Here is a 23,106-nt window from a genome sequence, read left to right on the forward strand (position 1 = left end):
TTGCAGAAGACTCTTGAGAGTCCTCTGGATTGCAAGGAGATCCAACCAATCCATCTTCAAGGAAATCAGTCCTGAATATTCATTGGAAGGACTGATGTTGAGGCTGAAACTCCAATACTTTGGCCACCTGATGTGAACAGCTGACTCATTTGAAAAGACCCTGATGCTGGGAAAGATTGAAGGCAGGAGAAAAAGGGGATGACAGAGGCTGAGGTAGTTAGATGGCATCACTGACGCGATGGACATGAGTATGAGTAAACTCCAGGAGTTAGTGATGGACAGGGAAGCCTGTTGTGCTGCAGTCCATGGGGTTGCAAAGAGTTGGACACAACTGAGTGACTGAACTGAACGAAAAAAGAAACACACTCTAAAATTCACGCCTACCTTCTGAGACGAGCAATCCGTGTCATTCATGTTGTCCATTCTAACTGGACCTATTAAAAAAAGGAACAACGAGCTCTCTCAGCTTCTTCCTCTTCTATCAGTGGCTCTGAGATTCACACTTCCTTATAGCATAATGGGGATGTCACAGATGATGGAACTTTGCAGATGTTCTGAAAGCTCTGTTCACGGGGCTGCCTCTCTGAGGTCATAGACTTCAGCCCACTGAGCAGTTTCTTGGTAGAAGAGAAGAGAGGGGAAAGCTGGAGAATGAAACAGCAGCCTTGGGGTTCTCCCGGCTCTGTGCTGTGGCTTCCTGTAAAGGCCACACTTCCCTTCCACTGAGTGGCCCTTCTCTTGGAACTTTTCCAGGAACACACTGAGTTCACAGAAGAGGAAAATCTGAAGCAGAGTCACATGCTAACACAGAGAAGGGGGAGGCAGCCACTCACCAAACTATCCCTCTGGGGCCTGAATCCTTCTCTCCTCCTCCTCTCGGGTTATTTTAACACTGGAGGAGCTTGTACCCAGGTCCTGGAGCCAGTCACCAGGCTTCAGCGTCTGTTGCTAGGGAAGGAGGGGCCTCTGCTGTGCCCCGATACAAGACTGGGCTTGACTCAGCTCTGTGTCCAGGTCTCTCCCTTTGCTGGAGGCCATCTAGGCAGCAGGAAGTTTTGGTGACAGAAAGGAAGGTGGGAAGGTGTTTAGCAATGATCCAGGTGGTGACAGGCAATTAGAGGCTGTGCCTTTGGAGGGGTCTAAAAGCACACATTTTGAACTGTGGTGTTGGAGAAGACTCTTGAGAGTCCCTTGGACTGCAAGGAGATCCAACCAGTCCATCCTAAAGGAGATAAGTCCTGGGTGTTCATTGGAAGGACTGATGCTGTAGCTGAAACTCCAATACTTTGGCCACCTCATGCGAGAGTTGACTCATTGGAAAAGACCCTGATGCTGGGAGGGATTGGGGGCAGGAGGAGAAGGGGATGACAGAGGATGAGATGGCTGGATGGCATCACCGACTTGATGGGCATGAGTTTGAGTAAACTCTGGGAGTTTGTGATGGACAGGGAGGGCTGGCGTGCTGCGATTCATGGGGTCGCAAAGAGTCGGATACGACTGAGCGACTGAACTGAACTGAACTGAAAAGCACACAGAAAACTGAAAGTTGCTCAGTTGTGTCCGACTCTTTGCAACCCCATGGATTATACAGTCTATGGAATTCTCCAGGCCAGAATACTGGAGTGGGTAGCTGTTCCCTTCTCCAGGGAATCTTCCCAAGCAAGGGATCAAATCCAGGTCTCCCACATTGCAGGCGGATTCTTTACAAGCTGAGCCACAAGGGAAGCCCAATGCACACAGAGTGACGGTTAAATTCTTGGGTCCAAGAGTCATACAGGTCTGGGTTCAGACTCTGCCCCTCCCATTAATTAGCTATGTGGCTTGAGTAAACTGCTTGATCTCTCCAAGTGTCCTTTACAGTGTAAAATGCCAATAATGTGACAACCTACCTCATAGGTGGGTTTGAGAGTTTAACGACATAATGCCTGTAAAGCAATCTGCACATAGTAGAAGGATGACAAACTTGTCCCAGTTTCCTGGGAACTCCCTTAGTCCTGGACAGACTGGGGCAGTTTGGTCACTCAATACAGTAGGCAGTCTGTAAATGTGGCTAAACATCATTCTCACGATAAACAAAGAAACACATGCACATATATGCTCACACACGAAAGACATGATTAACTGCTATGCCATTCAATCCCTGGATTGGGAAGATCCCCTGGAGGAAGGCATGGAAACCCACTTCATATTCTTGCCTGGAGAATCCCCATGGACAGAGGAGCCTGGTGGGCTACAGTCCCTGGTTGAAAAGAGTCAGATACAACTTAATAACTAAGCACAGCACACAGACATTCAAAGCACATGTTAAGTGGTCACTTTCAAAATTCTTTTAAACTCAAATTCGATTTACTGAGCTCTTTTTGGAAGACATGCTTCTATATTTGTTTTTTCATTCAATTTCCCCCCAAACTCCATGATGTTGCCATTTTATGATTGATGAAACAAACACTGAGAAAGATATACAACTTATCCAAGTTGCCAGGACTCACAAGTCCTGCTGACACAATTTGAACCCTGTCCTTATGACTCCAGAGTTCAGTGTTCTTTCCATAAAGTGCCTGCCCAGAACACAAACATTTCTAGATCTTACGATGAGCATCATATAGTAATAAGTACTTCTATTTCTCCGTCTTACCTCTTCCTCAAGTTTGACTTTCATACTTAGAAAATAACCTTGAGGCTCCTCATTTCTTATACTTGCATTCTCTACCATAAAGTATACATAACAGTTTCAAATAGTGTTCAGAACAAATGAGCCAGTGACAGGGTTTGAGACTTTAGACAGAAATGGGGTTATTACTAGGCCTCCTATAATAGGATATGAAACCCCATGTCTCACAAAAAAACCCAGCAGCTGTAACCCAACAAAGTAAAGTACTTTAGAAAGGGCCTGGTAGGGAGCCCATGAACCTCATGACCTTGTGGGTGAGTAGAGAACATGCCTCCTTCTGAAATTGTGCTTTAAGGCTTTAAGTCTATGTGTATACAAAAACATCAAAGTAATAATCATAGCTTTCATTTCTCGATATATATCAGCTGCTGGCACTGTGGAAAGCACTTAATGAGCATCATGTTTCCAAATCTTCTCAACAATTTGAGAATATAAATACAATTATCACAAGTTTTATAACTGAGGAAACTGAGAAACAGGGAGGTTAATTTGCCCATAGCCACTCAGCTAGATCAATGGCAAAGCTGGAACTTGATTATGGTATCTGCTCCATGGTTTTAACCAAAAGCCTACATGTAGTCTGAAGGAAGATAGAAAATAAATAAAATATCTGCCAAAGAGAATGAAAATTCCATCACCCCTCCTCTAACCCAGACGACCTCACTAGCACCAGAATTGTTTGCTGACTTAATCTACTGATCAGTAATTTCCAAGTGAGGATGCAGGCCTTAAATCCCTTAACTTCAAGCATACAGGGTTGCCAGATAAAATACAGGATGTCCATACATACTCATATGAAAAAGTTATCTGTTGCTCACCTGAAATTCAAACTGAACTGGGTGTCCTGTATTCGCTAAATCTGGCAACATGGGAGAAGAGGTCAGCTCGGTTCTAGGTTGTCTTTATCTTTGTTAACAGTTTAGAGTCTCAATCTATTGCTGGAATTTTTCACACATTTCTAATTCAGGGTCCAGTGCTTCTGGCAGGTCATTACTGAGTCTGAAAATAGTTGCTAGCCAGGGTAAGTAACTCTGGAAAGGTGTAGAAGAAGCTGCACATGGATTTATTTGATTGACCCATAACAGCAAGAGCCAAGTCCTTGTGTTACAAATAGATGCTAAGATTCCCACCATCAGGGAATATATAGTGTTGTACAGGAGTCAGCCAACAAACAGGGAAAAGCAAAATCTATCTGTCTGGGCAAAAATGGGAGTGGAAGGAATTAGAAGATTCACAGAGACACCCCTAGATGGCATCCTTGAACAAAATTTCCAATGGAGGCCTGACTTCAGCTTTCCAAAGCAACACCCACCAGGGAAGAAGGGGTTCAGTTATGTTCTAAAAGAAAAAAACCCTTAAAAAAGAAAAATATATATATATATATATATATATATATAACCGACCCTTTCCTGGGTGGGGCAACCATCACACCTCAGCTGAACAAAAGGCATGAAACCAGACAGAACTGCTTGAAACGTAAAAATTTAGGGACACATCTGTTGGTCCTCCTATCACCTCCTATCTTCACCTAGCTTCTCCCTTTCTTAGGCTCTTGCAGAGTTAGGAGTTAGAGCAGGATCCTTTAGGTTATTATTGTTATATACCCTATGCCTATTTCTCAATCCACTAGCCTGACTATTTCTAGAAATATTAGTTGGTAGAACTAATACATCCTTGATGGATGGGCAAAATCAGTGAAAGAAGTAAAAACTGTATCACCTATTTAAAGTTGCTAATAGAATAAATCTTCAAAGCTCTCATCACAAGAAAAAAATTCTGTCACTGTATATGGTGACAGATGTTAACTATGCTTATTGTGATGGTTATTTTGCAATATAAACAAACACTGAATCATTGTCATACACCTGAAACTAATACTTATATGTCATATGTTATATGCTAATTATACTGCAATAAAAAAAGAAAAAAGAAAAAAAAAGAAACCAAATAACCTTGAAAAAACATAGGTTTAAAAAAGCACAATTCATTAAATATTTTTGGGCTCCTCCCATGTTCCTGATAGGTGCTAAGTTCTTTATAGCCATTACTGCACCAGTCCTCACGACAACCCTGTGATTGCTTTTCTCTTTCTTAAAGAGCTGTTCTCCAGATGGCTACTGACACAGGTCACAGATGAAAATATATCAGTACATGTCCCTGGGTGGACAGAACCTGAGAACTGTGCAGTAGCAGACCAATTACTCGAGTCTATCCTTCTCTCCAAGTAAGGGTCTGACTTGGGACCGGAGTCTGGGATTGTTGGGCCCGGTTCACTGTCTTCACCAGTATGTTCTACCGCAGTTGTTCCCAACCTAGACAACTATGCAGGGAACATTAGCTGATGTTCGGTGACATTTTTGGTTGTTTGCAGGGAAGTATTACTGGCATCTACTGGTTGGAGGTCAGGTATGCTGCTAAACATCCTACAACGCATAGGACAGTCCCCTCAACACAACTTTTCTGCCCAAAATGTCAACAGCGCTGCCCCTTGAAAAACCCTGCTATAGGGCTGGATTTCAGGTCAGGGAACATGCGTTCCGGCTCTGGATTAGACGTTTTCATGTATAAAATGGAGATACTAACCTAACAGAGTTTTTAAGGATCTCATTGGCTCATGATATTTGCATTTGAGAAGTAATAATGAAAACGTTTCAGTCAAGGAACCGTCTCATCACTTGTCTGTCCTGAGCTCCAGAGATACTTCCAGAAGAGGTAGCTCAGGGTTTTTAGTCAGAAGCCCTAAGACCCTGTAAAAACCCATTCATATCTGCCAGTTCACCTGTCTCAGAGATGGCCGGGGCACCCTCACTACAAGCCAAGAGTGTAGGAACGGCAACTCTCTCTGAGCCTTAGTTTCCTCACGTGCTCCTCGCTCGGGTTTCTCACGGAAGCTCCAAAACGCTGAAGCAGGCAGCCCTGGGAGGGCGGCAGGAGGCTGGAGCCGAGCGAAGGGGAGGGGCGGGGAAAGGAAGGGGAAGAGCGGGGCGGGGCCACGCGGCGGAGGGGCGTGGCTGGCTGGGGCGCGGGCGAGGGCGGAGGCTCACGCGCCCGCCCGCGGCTCCGTCAGCTCTCCTTTGCTCCGCCTGCACCGCGGCCCCGGGGACCAGGTGAGGACTCGGGCGTGGGGGACCGAGGGCCCCGGCTGGCTAGACCCCTGGGCCGGGCTGGACAAATGGAGGAGCGCGGCGGCGGTGGGTTGAAAGGGGAGTCGGTGACATATACACACACACGGAGTCTCATCCTTCCCGGCCCCCGCTAGACAACCCTCCCCACCCCCCCCAACTAAGGGAAGTCTCATCCCTCCCCAGCCCTGCGACACACACACACACACACACTCCTACACCTGCTACTACTTTCGGTAAAGGGTTGCCACCCCATCCCACCTCGAAGACCCCGCCCTTTCTTGGGAAACCTGGTTGGGAAGTCTCCACACCTCCTCTTCAGGAATCATCAAAACGGATGCCCTCATCCCTACCGGGCCCCCCCTGCCCCGTCACTGCAGGGTGTACCCAAGGTGGATTCTCCTCCCCAAATTAATGACGGGGTCCTCGGTGCGACTTCTCTCCATCCCGGCTGGAACGTTCAGGCTTTCCGTTTGTCCCGGGAGGGGCGGGCGAGGAAGAGAGGGGGGCTTTTAGCGGGTGGGCCGTGGAAGGGAAAGGGCGGGTTGGCTTGTGTTTTCCTGGCTCAGCCCGGAAGGCGCGGAGATCGCAGAAGGCGGGGAACTGTGCGCTGCGTCGGATTAAGGGGTTGCCCCCTTCCCTCCTCCTGAGACCTGTCTTTGCTTGAGGAGGCCCCTCCGAGGAGTGAGTGAGAGGGATTGGGTGACCAGCTGATTGCATTCTACGGCTATGGCCGATGGCTTTCTACCCACGCTATTCACATTGAACTTCCCAAACCTGTCCGGATGGCCCCTAGGTTTCCAAGGCCCTGGGAACCAGTGACGGGAGCTGGGCTTGTTCCTGCCCGTTGCAGATTTGAGATTAGGGGAGCTGAGTGCTGGGAACATGGCCAATTCTAATCTATGCCAGCTGCAGCTTTCAGAGACAGAATATAGGAATGAAGGGTCTAGTCCTGTCCAGTCCAGGGGATTCCTGTTTCACAAAAGGGATTGTAGGAGAAAATCTCTAGCTGGGTGATTAAAATGTGCTTTAATTTGCTACTAGACCCTATTGGAGAAGGAAATGGCAACCCACTCCAGTCCAGTCTTCTTGCCTGGAGAATCCCATGGACAGAGGAGCCTGGTGGGCTGCAGTCCATGGAGTCACAAAAAATCAGACACGACTTAGCAACTAAACAACAACAACAACAGACCCTATAGATATTAGGTGATAAGTCATCCCTGGTGGCTCAGTGGTGAAGAATCTGCCTGCAGTGTGGGAGATGCGGGTTCCCTCCCTGGGTTAGGAAGACCCCCTGGAGAAGAACTCCAGTATTCTTGCCTGGGAAATCCCATGGACAGAGAAGCCTGGCAGGCTACAGGCCATGGGGTCCCAAGATTCCACACAATTTAGCAATTAAACCACCATCATCACTTCCCATCTCACATAATTACCATGTGGGATGTTGAGTATGGTAAATAAATGTGAACATCTCCAGTTAATTTTGTCCACTGTGATAGAATCTTTTAGCATTTGTGCTATAGGTCAGGAGATAAGTTGTAAGGAATAATGGAAAAGATATCTCTGTGACAGCCCAGCCTTACAGTGTTGTTCTGGGAAATATAAAATAATAATGTATTTGTTTATATAAAAATTAAAAAGGGTTTAAAAGATAGATATATAATTTAACAAACAGCTTTTACTATTGGGACAGTCCTGGAAATTCCAGGCCATTGAGTCACAGAGTATAATTGTGGCAAAGTTTGTCCCTCTCTTGTTATGGAAATGAGACTTAAAAGTAAATAGAGAGTAATTTATGGCACAGTGTAATTGGGAGCCAACCTGTTTAGTGTGGGTAGTAAATAAAGAAATTGGCCACTGTCATTTGTTTGAGAAAGGCTTTCTGGCAAAAAAAAAGGCAGTGGGGTTTGAAATAGTGTCTTCACCCTTGCTTTCTTCTGTATTCTTTTTAGCATTTTATCAGGCTAAGAAAATAAACATAAGCTCTCAGAGATAATACTATTAACATCTTGTTATATGTCCATCTAGATCTTTTATTTTACTGTGGATATATATATTTTATATTATGGATATATACATAAAATTTTTTCACATCATAGACATATTTTCATTAAATAAATATCAACATCATCTTAATGGCTATACAATACTCCATTGTATGAATTTATCATTATTTAACCTAGTTCTTATCAGTAGACAACTTTTTCCTGTTGTTTTACTGTTAAGTATGTATTATAAACAGGGATAATCGCACATCCTTTTGGCATGTTTTGATATAACTGATTGTTTCCTTCAGGTTCCTGGAAAATAAATTTTTGGATCAAGGTGTGTACAATTTGATATTTTGATGGATATTGCCTGGTTACCCTTCATCTCTATGCCCATCATTAGTGTGTGAGGACAGTAGAAGCCCTCGTTGGGTCAATTGAGTGAAGACCACTAATGGTTTAAGATACTTTTCACTTCTTCCAGTGACAACAAGAGACAAAGTGACATGAGAGATTTGACTGTGCCCTGCATTGAAGAGCTTCCTGGTCGAATTAATCCTTAAAGAGACTGAAGTGGGTTTCAGCATGGCGAAAGAGGAGCCCCCGAGTACTTCAAAGGACTTGCGGGACCTGCAGAGGAAGCTATCTTTGCTGATAGCGTCTGTCCAGAGTAACTCAAAGGTCAGTTTCTAATCAGAGCACATAATGGAAAATTCCAAAATAACACTAGCTTAAGACCATAGAAAATTATTTCTCCCTTAAGTAGGAAAAATTTGGAGATAGATCAGAATCTTTCTAACTCCCCACCATGTCATGTTTAAGTTATGACCTTCAAACTCACTGACCAAGATGACTGCTAGAGTATCAGCCATTGAATCCACATTCTAAGCGGTAAGATGTTGAGGTGAGAAAAAGACATGCAAGCCACCTCCAATTTAAGGAGACGTCCTAAAAGTCACACACACACAAAACTTCCAGTTGCCTCTCACAGATACCAGAATTTAGTTTTCTGATCATCCCTTGTAGCAAGTATAATTCTTTAGCTGGAGACAGAGGCAACTCTCAGTCTGTACCACAGATACCATCCTTTTGTTATAATTTTGACCTGTTACCCTAAAAATGAGAGACTACTAGTGTTTCACTAGAAACCCAGTGTCCAATGTAAATATGACATAGAACACATATGTAACTTAAAATTACCTAGTAGCCACATTTTAAAAGTAAAAAAAAGCAGGTGAAATTAATTTTAATAGTTATTTTACTAAATCTGATATATCTAAAATGTATCATTTTAACATGTAATCATTATAAAAATATTTTAAAAGTTATTGAGATGTTTTACATTCTTTTTATACTAAGTCTTTGAAATCAGTGTGTATTTTACACCTACAGCACATTTCCGTTTGAACTAGCCACTTAACAAGTGCTCAGGAGCCATTCAATGGCAGTGGGACTTGAGACAGTATATTTTGGTTTCTTGAACTTTTATATCTATTGTTTTCTTCTATATGTCTTTCAGCATTTTTTCGGGGGGAAAAACAGCTCTCAGAGATTAATATTATTAACATTTTGTTGAATGCCCTTCTAGACTTTTTTCTATGCAATACATATATGTATGTAACAAAGTGAGCTGGTTGATGATCTGATTTTTGTATTCGATGGCACAATTCTACTAGGATCTCTGAGGACCCACCCCTTTGTAGTCTAGAGCAGTGTACTCTATAGGAAACTTTTCTGAACTCATCCCAAAATGCCTCTGGCACTCTGTGCATCTAGCAAGCTATTTTTAGATTAGACAAGTAACTTTCTAGTCAGCAGACTGAGATTCTTGTTACTAATGTTAGTGAGAAAGGTGCTCATACTTATCTACATTTTCAGTTGATTCTCATTATCTGTGTTCGTTCTGTTGACTCACCTCAGACACTGAACCATTCCAATTGCATCTCACAGATCAGTTGAACCATTGCTCAAATGGGAAATAGGTTCTGGCAGACTTCTGGTGCCAATGTTTTCATCAGCCAATAAAACCATAGCCTGTTTTGTGTGTCTTTGTTTAAAGGCACCTTTATCCTATACATGCTGTTGATTTATTAAGATTGAGCTCCAGGCCAACAGCCTATACTATATAGGCAGCTGTATCTCTTGCCTGAATGAAGTTTGTCTAGTATTTGCATTTTCTCTATAAGGCACATCATAGCCTTCTTATTCCTAGGAATACAAGCCAGTACTGCTACACATTTTAAATGGGAAAATCACCACCACCAATAAAAAACCCCATAAAAATGCAGAAAGAGGTGGCAGTAAATATACCATGAAAAGGACAGTTGTATAAAGAGCTGAAACAAGAAGGCAGAGTGTTAACCTAGTTTGACCTCAGATGCAAACATGTGCCTCAGGTGGTTCATGTTTTTCACTGCTGTGCGCATGCCCATGAAAGCACCTTAAAGTGTTGATTTTAGGGTTACAAATCAGTTTTAGTGAGTAGGCAAGTTCACAGATAAGGATTCTGCAAATAATAGGAATTGACTATACACTAATTAACCTTGGTTGAGCACTTACTATATGCCAGGCACTGTGCTAGGCACTTGGCATCTCTTAACTTATTTAATATTCACATCTACCTTCTAAGGTAGGCATTTCGAAGCATTGGAACTCCGACTTCTTGGCATTTCTTCATTTTTTTGCCTTAGATCCTCAGCCACGGTCAGTGGAGTGGGTTTGAACTAGATAACTTCCAGGGCAGTTGACTGTCAGAATGAGGGATGGATCACCAGTTTGCTCAGCCTTGATATTCTTCAGATAGTCCTGAGGTAGAGTAGTTTCTTTTAAATTTTTAAATTATATTAATTGAATTGAAAAGAAAGTGAAAGTGAAGTCGCTCAGTCGTGTCTGACTCTTTGTTACCCTGTGGACTGTAGCCCACCAGGCTCCTCCATCCATGGGATTCTCCAGGCAAGAATACTGGAGTGGGTTTCCATTTCCTTCTCCAGGGGATCTACCCAACCCAGGGATCGAACCCAGGTCTCCCGCATTGCAGGCAGACACTTTAACCTCTGAGCCACCAGGGAAGCCTATATTAATTGATTAATTAGTATTAACTGTGTCTGAATAGAGTAATATTGGCAGACAAAGGAAGGGAAATCATCTGTAAACCCATCACTGATAAATCTAGTGGTGGTATTATCTTTTTGTTTTTGTTATTATTGGGCCTCTTCAGTATGTAATTTTTAGATACAGTGTTTTTAATTATGGCAGATGTAGTTCTATATTTTTGTTTGATATTGTATATTGGTGTTTTTCCATATTGAAGCATAGGTCTTCCTACCCATTGCTTTTTTGGTGGTAGAAACTCCCCTCAGATTGATATACCATAATTTATATAGTCATCCCCTTGCTTCAATGATATTTAGGTGATTTTTTTTGTCCTAAGTAATTTATATCCTTAGAATTCATAAGCCCTTTGAGTTCCAGATAAGAAGAGATGGTTTCCAGATCGAGTGTTTGTGAAACAACTCCATCATCTCTTTTAGGAAACCTCTTGAACATAAAGTCTTAATGTCTTACTTTTAGGCTGACAGAGTCAGAAACCTGCCAAAAATAGCTTAAACAAACAAACGGTGGAACCTGCCAGAACTTTGGGGAAATGTAAAGCTGTCACAGAAGCCAAAGGCAAGAAATAGCAGGGTGGAGCCTCAGGAGGGGTTAAAATGGTCAGACAGGTCACTGGGGTCAGAGGTAACTCTCAATACTCTCTCTTGAACCGTATTGCTCCTCATTATAACTTTTCCTTGTGTATCAGCTTCATCCTCCTCTCGCTGCCGCCTGGCTTCCTTTGCTGTTCTCTTCACTTGGGCAGACACGCTTGCCCAAGACAGTACCTTTAACTCCCCATGTTTCCTCCAGTTTCCTGCTGACACCTTCTGTGGAACTTGGTCTTGGGGGTGCTTGATTCCTAGGAGCAAGAATCTGCTTGACCAACTCACCTCTAACCAGGGAGATGGCAGCTGGGCTGGGACTTTTCATTTCATGGGTATAAACATGGCTTCAGGGTTATACCCCTGCTGGGGAGGGGGCAGTTTTCAGAGAGGAGAGAGAGAGAGCATGGGCTGGGCAGATACTGCTCCCCCACCCCGCCTTGTCAGTGATATCTCCATGTGGATTACCTGTGACAAAATCGTTTTGCTCTCATGCTGGCCCTTTCCTTCCACAAAGGATGTTGTTGAGTTACCTCCTTTGCACCTGAGTCCCAATCCTGAATTATAGGACCATAATCTAGAAGAAACTATCACATAGAACCTTGGATTTGTCATTACCAGTGATTTTAAATAATCCTGATCCGTCTGCCCTCCAGAGCCCTTCTGGTAGCAAAGGACAGTGGATACTGATTCTTTTTTTTCGTTCTCAGACCAGGGAATTAGCCTGTCTTCTAAATAGTTCCGGATGGAGGCTTCATGTCCTTAAACACTGGCCACATCATCCCTACTTTGGAACCTCCCACACTCATGTGTGCATTTTAAAATAAGTCATCTTTGTCTGACCTTGGGCAAGTTGCTCAGGCTCACTGACTCTACATCTCATCTTCTCTAAAATAAGCAACGCCAGGCTCATAGATTTGTTGTGAGGATGATCTCAGATGCTATTTGAGAAGGCCTTAGCACAGAGTCTGGCACTTAATGGTGCCAGTCTGTTCCAACGTTGCATTCCTGGGTTATTCAGCACTGCCCTATGCCTGTAAAATCTTGATTAGAATACCTGGATCTATTTCAGGGTAGGGATGGAAAATGTTCCTGAGTGATAAGCTCTCCCACTTTCTGTCCTTCCATTGTGTCACCCTGTTGCCTGGGAGAATGAAAAGTTAATTGCTATATTCTAATTCCCAAATTTAAATAATGTTAAATTTTCCCTTGTTATCTATCTCTTAGCATTGTAGATAGAAGTAAGAAGTTTATTGAAAGTCCTTAAAATAGTACTTGGCACTTGAGCATTTAATGAATATTCTCTATTATTATTAGGCATAACTGAATCATATCTTCCCCTTCTGAGACAGACTGTCGGAGCAGGGCCATCCTCCCTAAGGGAAGACAATTGCTGGGCTTAATTGTGTGCATCTCAAATTGGTCTCTCTGCATATCTGAATGACTTTCTATTTTTCGGTTGTAGGCCCCAGATTTAGAAGAGGTTAAGAAAGAATTAGATTTCTTAAGGACTGTAAGTAGTCCCTTCCTGCATTTCTCCTCTTGGATCCCCATGCCAGACGGTCCTGTTGATTTTTCATTTTTCATTCCTCTTTCATACAGCATCTCTTCCTCCTCTGCCATCAACCTAGTTTTGGCCATCATTATCTCTTGCTAGTTTCCCTGCAAATCTTCCTTGTTGCCTCTTCCACAGAACTGCCAGGTTCATCTTTTTTAAAAATTTGAATCTAATTCAAAATCCTTTGAGTCTAAAAAAATGGTACATATGAACTTGTTTGCAGGGCATGGTTACAGATGCAGACATAGAGAATGGACATATGGACATAGGGGAAGGGGAGAGTGGGACAAATTGAGAGAGTAGCCTTGACATATCTACGCTCAGTCAGTTCAGTTGCTCAGTTGTGTCAAACTCTTTGGACCCCATGGACTGCAGCACGCCAGGCTTCCCTGTCCATCACCAACTCCCAGAGCCTACTCAAACTCATGTCTATTGTGTCGGTGATGCCATCCAACCATCTCATCCTCTGTTATCCCCTTCTCCCACCTTCAATCTTTCCCAGCATCAGGGTCTTTTTCAGTGAGTCAGCTCTTCACATCAGGTGGCCAAAGTATTGGAGTTTCAGCTTCAACATCAGTCCTTCCAGTGAACATTCAGGACTCATTTCCTTTAGGATGGACTGGTTGGATCTACCTGCTAGGATGTGTAAAGTCATGTTGGATATATATGCTACTATGTGTAAAATAGCTAGTGGGAAGCTGCCCTATAGCACAGGAAGCTCAGCTCAGTGGTCTGTGATGGCCTGGAGGAGTGGGATGGAAGAGTGGGAAGGAGGCTCAGGTGGGACCCGATATTTTTATACTTATGGCTGATTCATGTTGTATAGCAAAAACTAGCGCAACATTGTAAAGCAATTATAAGCCAATAAAAAATATTAAAATGTTTACATTTGTTAAAAAAATTATTCCTTTGGTTGTATGACAGTCTTGCCCAAAAGCCAGCAGTTTGCTTCTTATTTTTTTCTAGATAAAGTTTGAGTGAGCACTTTCCAATATAAATAGGATGTGAGCCACATATATAGTTTAAAATTTTCAAGTAGTCATATTAAGAAACATAAAAAGAACTGTGTAAAATTAATTTTTAATAATGTATTTTATATAACCCAATATATGCACAACAATATAATTTCAACATATAATCAATATTAAAAAATCATTGATGAGATATCTTACATTTTAAAAAAATTTTATCTATTTTGTAATTGGTGGAAAACTGCCTTACAAGTTTGTGTTTCTGCCATACAACAATGCATATAGGTCATAAATATACATATATATATATATGTATACCTTCCCTCCTGAGCCTCCCTCACCTGCTCCCATCTCACCCTCTTAGGTCATGAAGCATTCTTTTTTTAATACACGCAGTGCACCTCTCAATTCACATGCTAATTTTCCACTGGAAATACTGGGTCTCTATTCAGATTTCATAAAATTTATATTTGAAAAACTACTTGAAACATACCCAACTTATTTGAAATATAATTAACTTTTTTCAATGACTGAATCAAATAGCAATTTTTAAATTTAGATTAAAAATCTAGTTTATTGGTCACACTAGCCATGTATCAGGTGCTCAGGGCCACATGTGGCTACTGTACTGGACAGTCTGGGTATGAAGTCCTAAGCCTGGAATTCTGGTGTTTCAGCCTTATCTGCTCCTCCCCACTGTGATTACTGGGTCTCTTGTTTATGAGGATCAGAGAGAACAGTTTATTCTGCCAGATGACATCTGGGGCTTTACTCAGGGTGTCTGTGGACTAGAACTGGAAAGCAACCAAGATCTGAGGCAGCTCCAAGGACTAGCCCCACTCTCTCTCACCTCTAACAGCCCTAACCAGAAGATCTCACTGGGTTCTGATGCTGGAGTATCCACACTGTGTATTTCTAGCTCAGAGGTGATTTTTGGCACAGTCAGCCTCTGACAAGAGAAGCTGAATAGCAAAGTCTTAGATAGCTTTTGTCAGAAAGGAGTAGCTGGAGGTGTTGTAGCCAGTGTACATTATGCCATTTTGTGGCTGGGCAGGAAGTAAAGTTTGTCAATACTGAAGCCCCAAGACCAATTGCTGTGGCTTCTTGAAACAGCCTTTTCTAGTTAAACAGAGTGAGTCATCAACTTGAACTACAGAACCCTCATGCCTTCCAGCTTGCCTCCAACTTCTGCATTTTAATCACTTGGGTGAACAAGTCATTTAGAAGCATGTGTTTTGATTAGTGGCACCCATGATCACTGTAGCTTAAATTACGTCTTCAATTTACCTGCTGGCCTACACAGCCCAAAGGAAGGACTACGTTTGATGGGGAAGAGTTCTGGAATGATGGAGGCTTTCAAGGGAATGGGAACTAGCATGCCAGCACTGAGGAGGAAGATGGCATGGAGCCTAAGAAGATGAGGGAAGCCTGTCCTTGTGAGGATGCTGTAAGGAAAGAGCAGGTTAGCTAAGGTGGCGTGCTCAGGCTGTCTCGCCCCGTGTCCTCTCTTTCTTGCCCCGTGTTTTGTAAATAGTGATTATGTAATAGCTGAGATCACTTATAGCCCTGCGCATGTGCCTCACGAGGTACTTGCTTGACCATGGGCTACTTTTGTTCTGTAATCATATTTAAGCTCCACCTGGCAAGCCCTTGCAGCTGTGCTGTGTTGTGTTGTAATGGGGTGTGTATTATGATGTGTTGTGTTGTGGTTATGTTATGCTATGTCTGCTACTATGGTTCCTGTGCCAGCCTGGAGAGCATAAACATGTCTGCAGTTCCCACAGCTCTTTGAGTTTTCTTCCAGCTTCCCCGCTCTCCCCTGGCCTAACCCTGGGTTCAGCGAACAGTGAGATACAGTGAGACAGATGCTGAGGGCCTGCTCTGTATTAAAGCGGCCCTCCCCCACTGAACCAGCTCCAGAAACCCTTTTGCTTGGTGGCGGAAGATAACCTACCTATTAACACAGCATAAGCTCGCAGCAGTCATCAGGCTGTGGCCTGACTGGTATCAGGTTGATGATATAACTATTTTCTCCTAATGAAATGGCAGCCATTGCAAACATGTGACATCCAGAGTGAAAGATTTAGCTTTGAATGCCTAGATTTTGCCACTTGGAAGCCATGTGACTCTAGGTGAGTCATTTCATCCCCACTGTTTCTCAGACTTTAATGTGTGTACAAATCACCTGGTACTCTTGTTAAAAAACAGAATCTGATTAGTCATATCTGGGTCAGGGCCCAAGATGCTGCATTTCTAACAAACTTCCAGGAATTTCTCTGATGATCTAGTGGTGAAGACTTCACCTTCCCATGCAGGTGTGGGTTTGGTCACTGGTTGGGGAGCCAAGATTTCCGCATGCCTCCTAGCCAAACTAAATAAATAAAACAGAAGCAATATTATAACAACAGACTGGTTCCAAATAGGAAAAGGAGTACGTCAAGGCTGTATATTGTCACCCTGCTTATTTAACTTATGTGCAGAGTACATAATGAGAAATGTTGGGCTGGAGGAAGCTCAAGCTGGAATGAAGATTGCCAGGAGAAATACCAATAACCTCAGATATGCAGACGACACCACCCTTATGGCAGAAAGTGAAGAGGAACTAAAGAGCCTCTTGATGAAAGTGGAGGAGGAGAGTGAAGAAGTTGGCTTAAAGCTCAACATTCAGAAAATTAAGATCATGGCATCTGGTGCCATCACTTCATGGGAAGTAGATGGGGAGACAGTGGAAACAGTGTCAGACTTTATTTTTTTGGGCTCCAAAATGACTGCAGATGGTGATTGCAGCCGTGAAATTAAAAGATGCTTACTCCTTGGAAGGAAAGTTATGACCAACCTAGATAGCATATTAAAAAGCAGAGACATTACTTTGCCAACAAAGATCCATCTAGTCAAGGCTATGGTTTTTCCAGTGGTCATGTATGGATGTGAGAGTTGGACAGTGAAGCTGAGCACTGAAGAATTGATGCTTTTGAACTGTGGTGTTGGAGAAGACTCTTGAGAGTCCCTTGGACTACAAGGAGATCCAACCAGTCCATCCTAAAGGAGATCAGTCCTGGGTGTTCATTGGAGGGACTGATGTTGAAGCTGCAACTCCAATACTCTGGCCACCTGATACAAAGAGTTGACTCATTGGAAAAGACCTAATGCTAGGAAGGATTGGGGGCAGGAGGAGGAGGGGACGACAGAGGATGAGATGGCTGGATGGCATCACCAACTCGATGAACATGGGTTTGGGTAGATTCCAGGAGTTGGTGGACAGGGAGGCCTGGCGTGCTGTGATTCATGGGGTTGCAAAGAATCGGACATGACTGAGCGACTGAGCTGAACTGAATATTGTAACAAATTCATTAAAGACCCCCCCAAAAAAACCCCCAAAACAAGCTCCCAGGTGATGCCAAGTAGCCAGGACTTAACCTCCCTCAGTAGCCTCAGCTGTGAGGTCAGCAGCCAGTTGTATGTTGAAGTGAAGTGTTAGTCACTCAGTCGTCCGACTCTTTGCAGCCCCATGGACTGTAGCCCTCCAGGTTCCTCTGTCCATGGAATTCACCAGGCAAGAATACTGGAGTGGGTTGCCATTCCCTTCTCCAGGGGATCTCCCCAACCCAGGGATCGAACCCCTGTCTCCCCGCATAGTGGGCAGATTCTTTACCATCTGAGCCACCACATCAGAGCATATGCTGAGCATGTCTTCTGAGAGGGTGTGTGTGAAGCAGTAGAGCAGTAATACCTGGGTCTTTCCTTCTTTCACAAGACTTGAGGTTGGGCGGGCCCTCAAACTTAACCCCTGTCCACAGCTGCCTTAAGTTGTTGCTGGGGCAGCTCATGTCTTGGAAGGATTATTATTGTTGACTTCTTACCAGTAGGCCTTCCAACTTTTTGACCTTGGCTTATACTTCCTGCAGCTCGGGCAAACTCATCAACCTGGGATTCAGACATGGCTTTCACACCTGCTCTTCCCCTTTGTCCACAGGTGGTTTCCTTTATGAAGTCTCCAGTGGGTCAGTACCTGGACCGGCATCCTTTTCTGACCCTCACCTTGCTGGTATTTGTTGCTGTGTCAGCCGTTCCTGTCGGCTTCTTCCTGCTCCTCGTGGTGCTTACCTCCCTGGCTGCTTTTGTGGGAGTCATATTACTGGAAGGTATCGTACTCATTTACCTACCCTCTTGGAAAATGACTCACTCCTGTCAAATGTTCCTGTTCTTGTCAAAATCACATCAACCAAGGCAGCTTGTCGGAGTAGTTAAAACATGGACTCTGGAGTCTGTTAGAATCCCACCTCCCCCAGTGTGATTTTGGACACTTTGTTTACTCTCTCTGAGCCTCAAATTCCTCATATGTAAAATAGGGATGTAATAATACTGTCTCAGAGAATTCTGAGGATTGAATCCTACAGTTCTGTAAAGTCCTTAGCACAGTCCTTGACACAGAGTAGCTTCTCCATGAATGCTAACTGTTGTCATTGAACAGAGAAGCCATTCACTCAACAGACAGTTATTGAGCACCTGTCGCATGCCAGGTGCCTTGCTGTGTATTGAGGGTCCCCCTTCACCTTTCCTCCTGAAGTCCCACTGCCTGTTGCCAGCTTCTCCCTGAGTTGCTAAGTTAAAAGTACTGAGAAAGTAAATCTGATTGGCTCAGTTTGCCTTTTCAAACCAGATCATAATCCACAAAGATATGTCTTCCATTTCTTTGTGGTTGTTAGCCATCCTTTGAAAAATACTGATCTAGGATTTTGTGAATCTTTATGAAAAGGCAGCACATTTGTTTACTTTCTCTATTTTCCTTTCTTTCTATGGTCCATCCCTGAAACTGTCACCGTGAAGTACCGGGTGGGCTATTTGACCACTTGTGAGGCAAGGGGAAGGAGGTCTGCCATGCAGCATTTGCCATGTCATTAATTCTACATTGGAAGGGGAAATTTGGCTATGAGGGAGGCAAGAGAAAGTGTGCTGAGCAGACAGAAACTACCACAGACTGTTATGTGTGTGATAGTCATTTAATCATCATGCCATCACTTAGAGGTAGTTATTATTATATTCCTTTTACAGATGAGTGAAACTAGAACTCTAAGGAGGCCCAGGAAGTCATACTACAAATGCCTTAACTAGGGTCAGACTCAATCATGTCAACTATAAAAACCATGCTCTTTCTGTGGTACCTTTTACTATTTTCCCCCATATATCCCATATTATAAAAATGTATTTGCTCTGCACTTATTAGATGTTAACTCATTAATATTCCCATTAAAAATAATGATGGGTAAAATGATCATTCAGACCTTATGGTTACTGCATAATGGTTGCCAGGTGGGGTTGTAAAAGATGTAATCAAAAGTTATGTTTAGATTTTACTTTACTTAGCCTGCATAGCCTTTATTTCCGTAGGTTGTAGGTAAGTGCAAGTTATAGTATTTGTTAGGCACTTTGAAACATTGGACCTAATTTACCACCCCTATTACTGCCTTGGCTAACTCCTTCTAGAGGATTCTATTGGGAGTCCATCCCTGACCTTGAGGGTGAGGGAGTTTCAAATTCAAATACCCATGGGCCAGGCAGATAACAAAAGTGAGCAAAGCAGTCCAAGAACGATACAGGTGGGTACACTGGGGCCTGGAGGAAACTGGAAGGCCAGTCAATTGGTGCCATGCAACGATGCTCATGTGGGTACTGAGACTGCCTCCCTTTTTAAGCAATGCCAGAAGTCTGGATTTTTATGGGAGATCTGCTCACTTCAGTTCAGTTCAGTCGCTTAGTCATGTCCGACTCTTTGCGACCCCATGAACCGCAGCCCGCCAGGCCTCCCTGTCCATCACCAACTCCCGGAGTCCATCCAAACCCATGTCCATTGAGTCGGTGATGCCATCCAACCATCTCATCCTCTGTCATCCCCTTCTTCTCCTGCCCTCAGTCTTTCCCAGCATCAGGGTCTTTTCAAATGAGTCAGCTCTCCACATCAGGTGGCCAAAGTATTGGAGTTTCAGCTTCAACATCAGTCCCCCCAATGAACACCCAGGGCTGATCTCCTTTAGGTTGGACTGGTTGGATCTCCTCGCAGTCCAAGGGACTCTCAAGAGTCTTCTCCAACACCACAGTACAAAAGCATCAATTCTTCTGCGCTCAGCTTTCTTCACAGTCCAACTCTCACATCCATACATGACCACTGGAAAACCATAGCCTTGACTGGATGGACCTTTCTGAATTAACTGTTGTTTTAAACCCATTGGTACAGGGTTTAGCATTTTCAGTCTGTTTTCGATGAGTGATTCTTTTGACATGCTCTCCTCCAGGACTGGTCATCTCTGTGGGCGGCCTCTCACTGCTTTGTGTCCTGTGTGGCTTGGGCTTTGTGTCCCTCGTCATATCAGGGACAATCATGGTGTCCTACATGGTAGTCTCCAGCCTCATCAACTACTGGTTTTCTCTTAGGTGAGTACATGTCAGTGCAATAATTCAGTCTTTACCATTTGGGGAGATTCTCACAAATAACACCCTAACCCTGGTCACATCACACTCAGTCTCCAAAGCTAGGAGGTGCCTAGATGTGAGGAGATCCTCACATCTCTTCTTATGGAGGAGTAAGGTTTCCGTCTCAATTTTTTTTTTTTTAATTATCAGGTAGTAAGGTAGTAATGCTTTGGTAATGAAAAACCTAAAGAGATACTAGCTTAAAGAAATAGGAATTTATTTTTATTGCATAGCAAAAAGCTAGAGATAGCTCAGTATGGCACAGAGCCAGCCTAGTGTCCTCAAGGTATCAGGCGCCTTCTGCTTTTCTGTGTTGCCCCATTGACCTGTCACCTCATGACCACAAGAAAGCTGCTGTGGCCCGGGCTACACCAACCACATTCAAGGCAGGATGAAGGGAGAAATAAATGAGTCCTCCCTCACCAACTGAGTATGATCTTTTTTATCAAGTAAATGAAATCTTTCCTAGAACCTCCCCCTTTCTTACCCCAAGCAACCTCATTGGCTAGAATTTTGGCAGATGGCCATGCTCAACTGGAAGGGAGGCTGGGAAGTAGAGTACAAACCCACAAGGAAAAAAACCTTAAGAATGTGTGTTAGTCAGCCAAGCTCTGGTGTGTGCCATAGTTCCCCACCATGCATTATCAGTGTTAGGAAGGCTACTTGAAATTCAGAAAGAATCCATGGAGCCAGTTAAGTTAATACCAATAGTGTTACCTCCGCTCTCACTTCCCTCTGAAACCTATCATCACTGGGATGAAAAAAGACAGACCTATTTCTCTCCCCCTACTACATCTCCCTTCTGTTAATGATGTAAAGAAATGGTCAGTTAATTAGGATTTGGTGATAGGGGTCTGAATCCCAGCTATGCCATTTTTTATGTGTGATCTTGAACTAGGTATCCAACATCTCTGTTCTCAGTTTTCTTTCATGGGTTAAACAGAGCTACTCCTTGCTCTGCCTCTCTCACTGGATTGTTGTAAGGGCACAAACAGTAATTGGAGAAAATGTAATATCCAAATTAGAACAGGGAAAAGGATCAGGGAAAACGCCCTAACTCAGGTGTTTTAACCTCTTGTGTCCCCCGTTTCCTCATCTGTAAAGTTAGTGTAGCCCCAAATCTGGTGTGGTTACAAGAAGCGGCCAAAAATAAACCAACAAAGAATGTCATTTATTCAGTCGTGTACACTCAACATTGCTCTTTAAAGAGGCCTTAGAACTAATCATTTCCTCTTGTTACCAAACAGGCTATTGCCACAACACAACTCCAGTGGTGACTGTCCGCTGGCCATGAAGTCTGCACACGTAGAGGGGCTCTACCAGGAATGACCAGCTGAATGGAACCAAAGGTTTTATTCAAGCACCTCTGGAACACTGTTGGATCATCTTTGCTCGTTGGAATTATGACTTAGAAGGGACTGGGTAGTTAAAACACTTCCTGGAGGTGTCCTCTAGCTTTTTCACTTATTTGTTGGGTCCTACAATAGACAGTTTTGGAGATCTTGTTGCTCTGGGTCAGTTCCATCAGCTGACCCACCCTCACTAGGAGAATCAGCAAAGAATCCCATTGGCTTGGCGGCTCTTTGAGCCTCTCATCTTCTCCCCAGAGATGCAGACCTGACCTTGGCAAGGTCCTGAGCCTCTACAGGCCAGTGACCTGATTCCCAAAGGCTCAGATCTTGTATCTGAAGTCCAGTTTGGGTAACCATAGATTGTTTTTCCTTTTTCTTTCTTTTTAATGAGAGGTGCTTATTTCTTCACTCATTTGAAAAAAGAGGTAGGGGGAAAAATCCAAAATAGAACAAGCTATTCTGCCTTATGAGCCTTTTATCAGAAAGATAAACAGCATTTGGGAATAATGTCCTCTCAGACAAAGTTAGAAAATAGAGTCCAAACTTATCCTTATGGCCAAGAGCTTTTTTTCTAAGTCTAAAGGTATCGTTTCCACCATTGAATACTGTTCAGTGATGTTACTCTTTAAAATATTTGCACTTGACACTTTTGTATTGTATTAAGGAAGTTGTCTTGTTAAGCCATTTCTTCAAAAAGTCCTATGCAAATGCTAAACAACTACAAAATTTTTTTAAATCCTATGGGATTTCTACTTCAGTAGTTTATTTGCTATGGTACTTTATTAAATCAATATTTATTTAGATGAGCTCTTTTTATTTACTCTTTATTTCAGAATTCTCTCTAGACATCATACCCATTTATTCCTTCTGTGCCAATTTAATGGCAGATCCTGGGTAATAAGGCTTTTCTAGTTGCTAGTGGTAGACGCTCAACTCAAAATGCTTTTAAAAAATGGAAGTAGAGGGGGAAGAGATTCATTTTACTGAAATAAAAAGCCAAGAGGTGGGTCTTTAGGCACTGCTGGATCCAGGGACTCAAGTGATGTCATTAAACATCTCTCTTCATCTCTCAGCACCACTTTTCTCAGTGTTAAATGACTTTTACACAGTCCCTCCTCCTGTGGAGGTCCCAGCAGCTCTTAATTTTACATCAGCCTCATAGTTAGCACTCCATAATGGGCAAAGAGACTGCTCTTTTCCAATAATACATTCAGATTTTCTGAGTTTGGCTCTGATTGGACAGACTTGGGTCAAGTGGGCAACCCTGAACGAAGTGCAGGG

General features: G+C 43.3%; 2 protein-coding genes across 3 annotated transcripts in view; one reads left to right on the forward strand and one right to left on the reverse strand.

The window, feature by feature from the left end:
• DNAH3 (dynein axonemal heavy chain 3) overlaps positions 1 to 505 on the reverse strand; it is a 233,517-nt gene extending 233,012 nt beyond the window's left edge. The window contains exon 1 of the mRNA XM_043456022.1: positions 385 to 505. Within this exon, the coding sequence (XP_043311957.1) occupies positions 385 to 423 (39 nt within the window). The 5' untranslated portion in view covers positions 424 to 505. The remainder of the gene's footprint in view (positions 1 to 384) is intronic.
• A 5,135-nt stretch (positions 506 to 5,640) lies between these two features.
• On the forward strand, positions 5,641 to 22,631 carry LDAF1 (lipid droplet assembly factor 1). Of its 2 annotated transcripts, none has more exons than XM_043456235.1 (5): positions 5,641 to 5,778; positions 8,266 to 8,462; positions 17,979 to 18,147; positions 20,296 to 20,434; positions 21,721 to 22,631. In XM_043456235.1, exons 2-5 carry the CDS (start codon positions 8,367 to 8,369, stop codon positions 21,800 to 21,802), a joined length of 486 nt encoding a protein of 161 aa, XP_043312170.1. In that variant the 5' UTR covers positions 5,641 to 5,778; positions 8,266 to 8,366; the 3' UTR covers positions 21,803 to 22,631. The 2 variants fall into 2 exon arrangements, with proteins under 2 accessions (XP_043312170.1, XP_043312171.1); XM_043456236.1 differs by lacking the exon at positions 5,641 to 5,778 and adding an exon at positions 6,392 to 6,477.
• Positions 22,632 to 23,106: the final 475 nt, after the last annotated feature.

The sequence above is a fragment of the Cervus canadensis genome, chromosome 32, assembly GCF_019320065.1.
Source record: "Cervus canadensis isolate Bull #8, Minnesota chromosome 32, ASM1932006v1, whole genome shotgun sequence".
Classification (NCBI taxonomy): Eukaryota; Metazoa; Chordata; class Mammalia; order Artiodactyla; family Cervidae; genus Cervus; species Cervus canadensis.

Bases quoted from the DNA above. Each gene is read 5' to 3' on its own strand.
- LDAF1 (XM_043456235.1), top strand. From the start codon at position 8,367: ATGGCGAAAGAGGAGCCCCCGAGTACTTCAAAGGACTTGCGGGACCTG. The intron at 8,463-17,978 runs GTCAGTTTCTAA...CTTTGTCCACAG, and splicing joins CTGTCCAGAGTAACTCAAAG to GTGGTTTCCTTTATGAAGTC. The intron at 20,435-21,720 runs GTGAGTACATGT...GTTACCAAACAG, and splicing joins AACTACTGGTTTTCTCTTAG to GCTATTGCCACAACACAACT.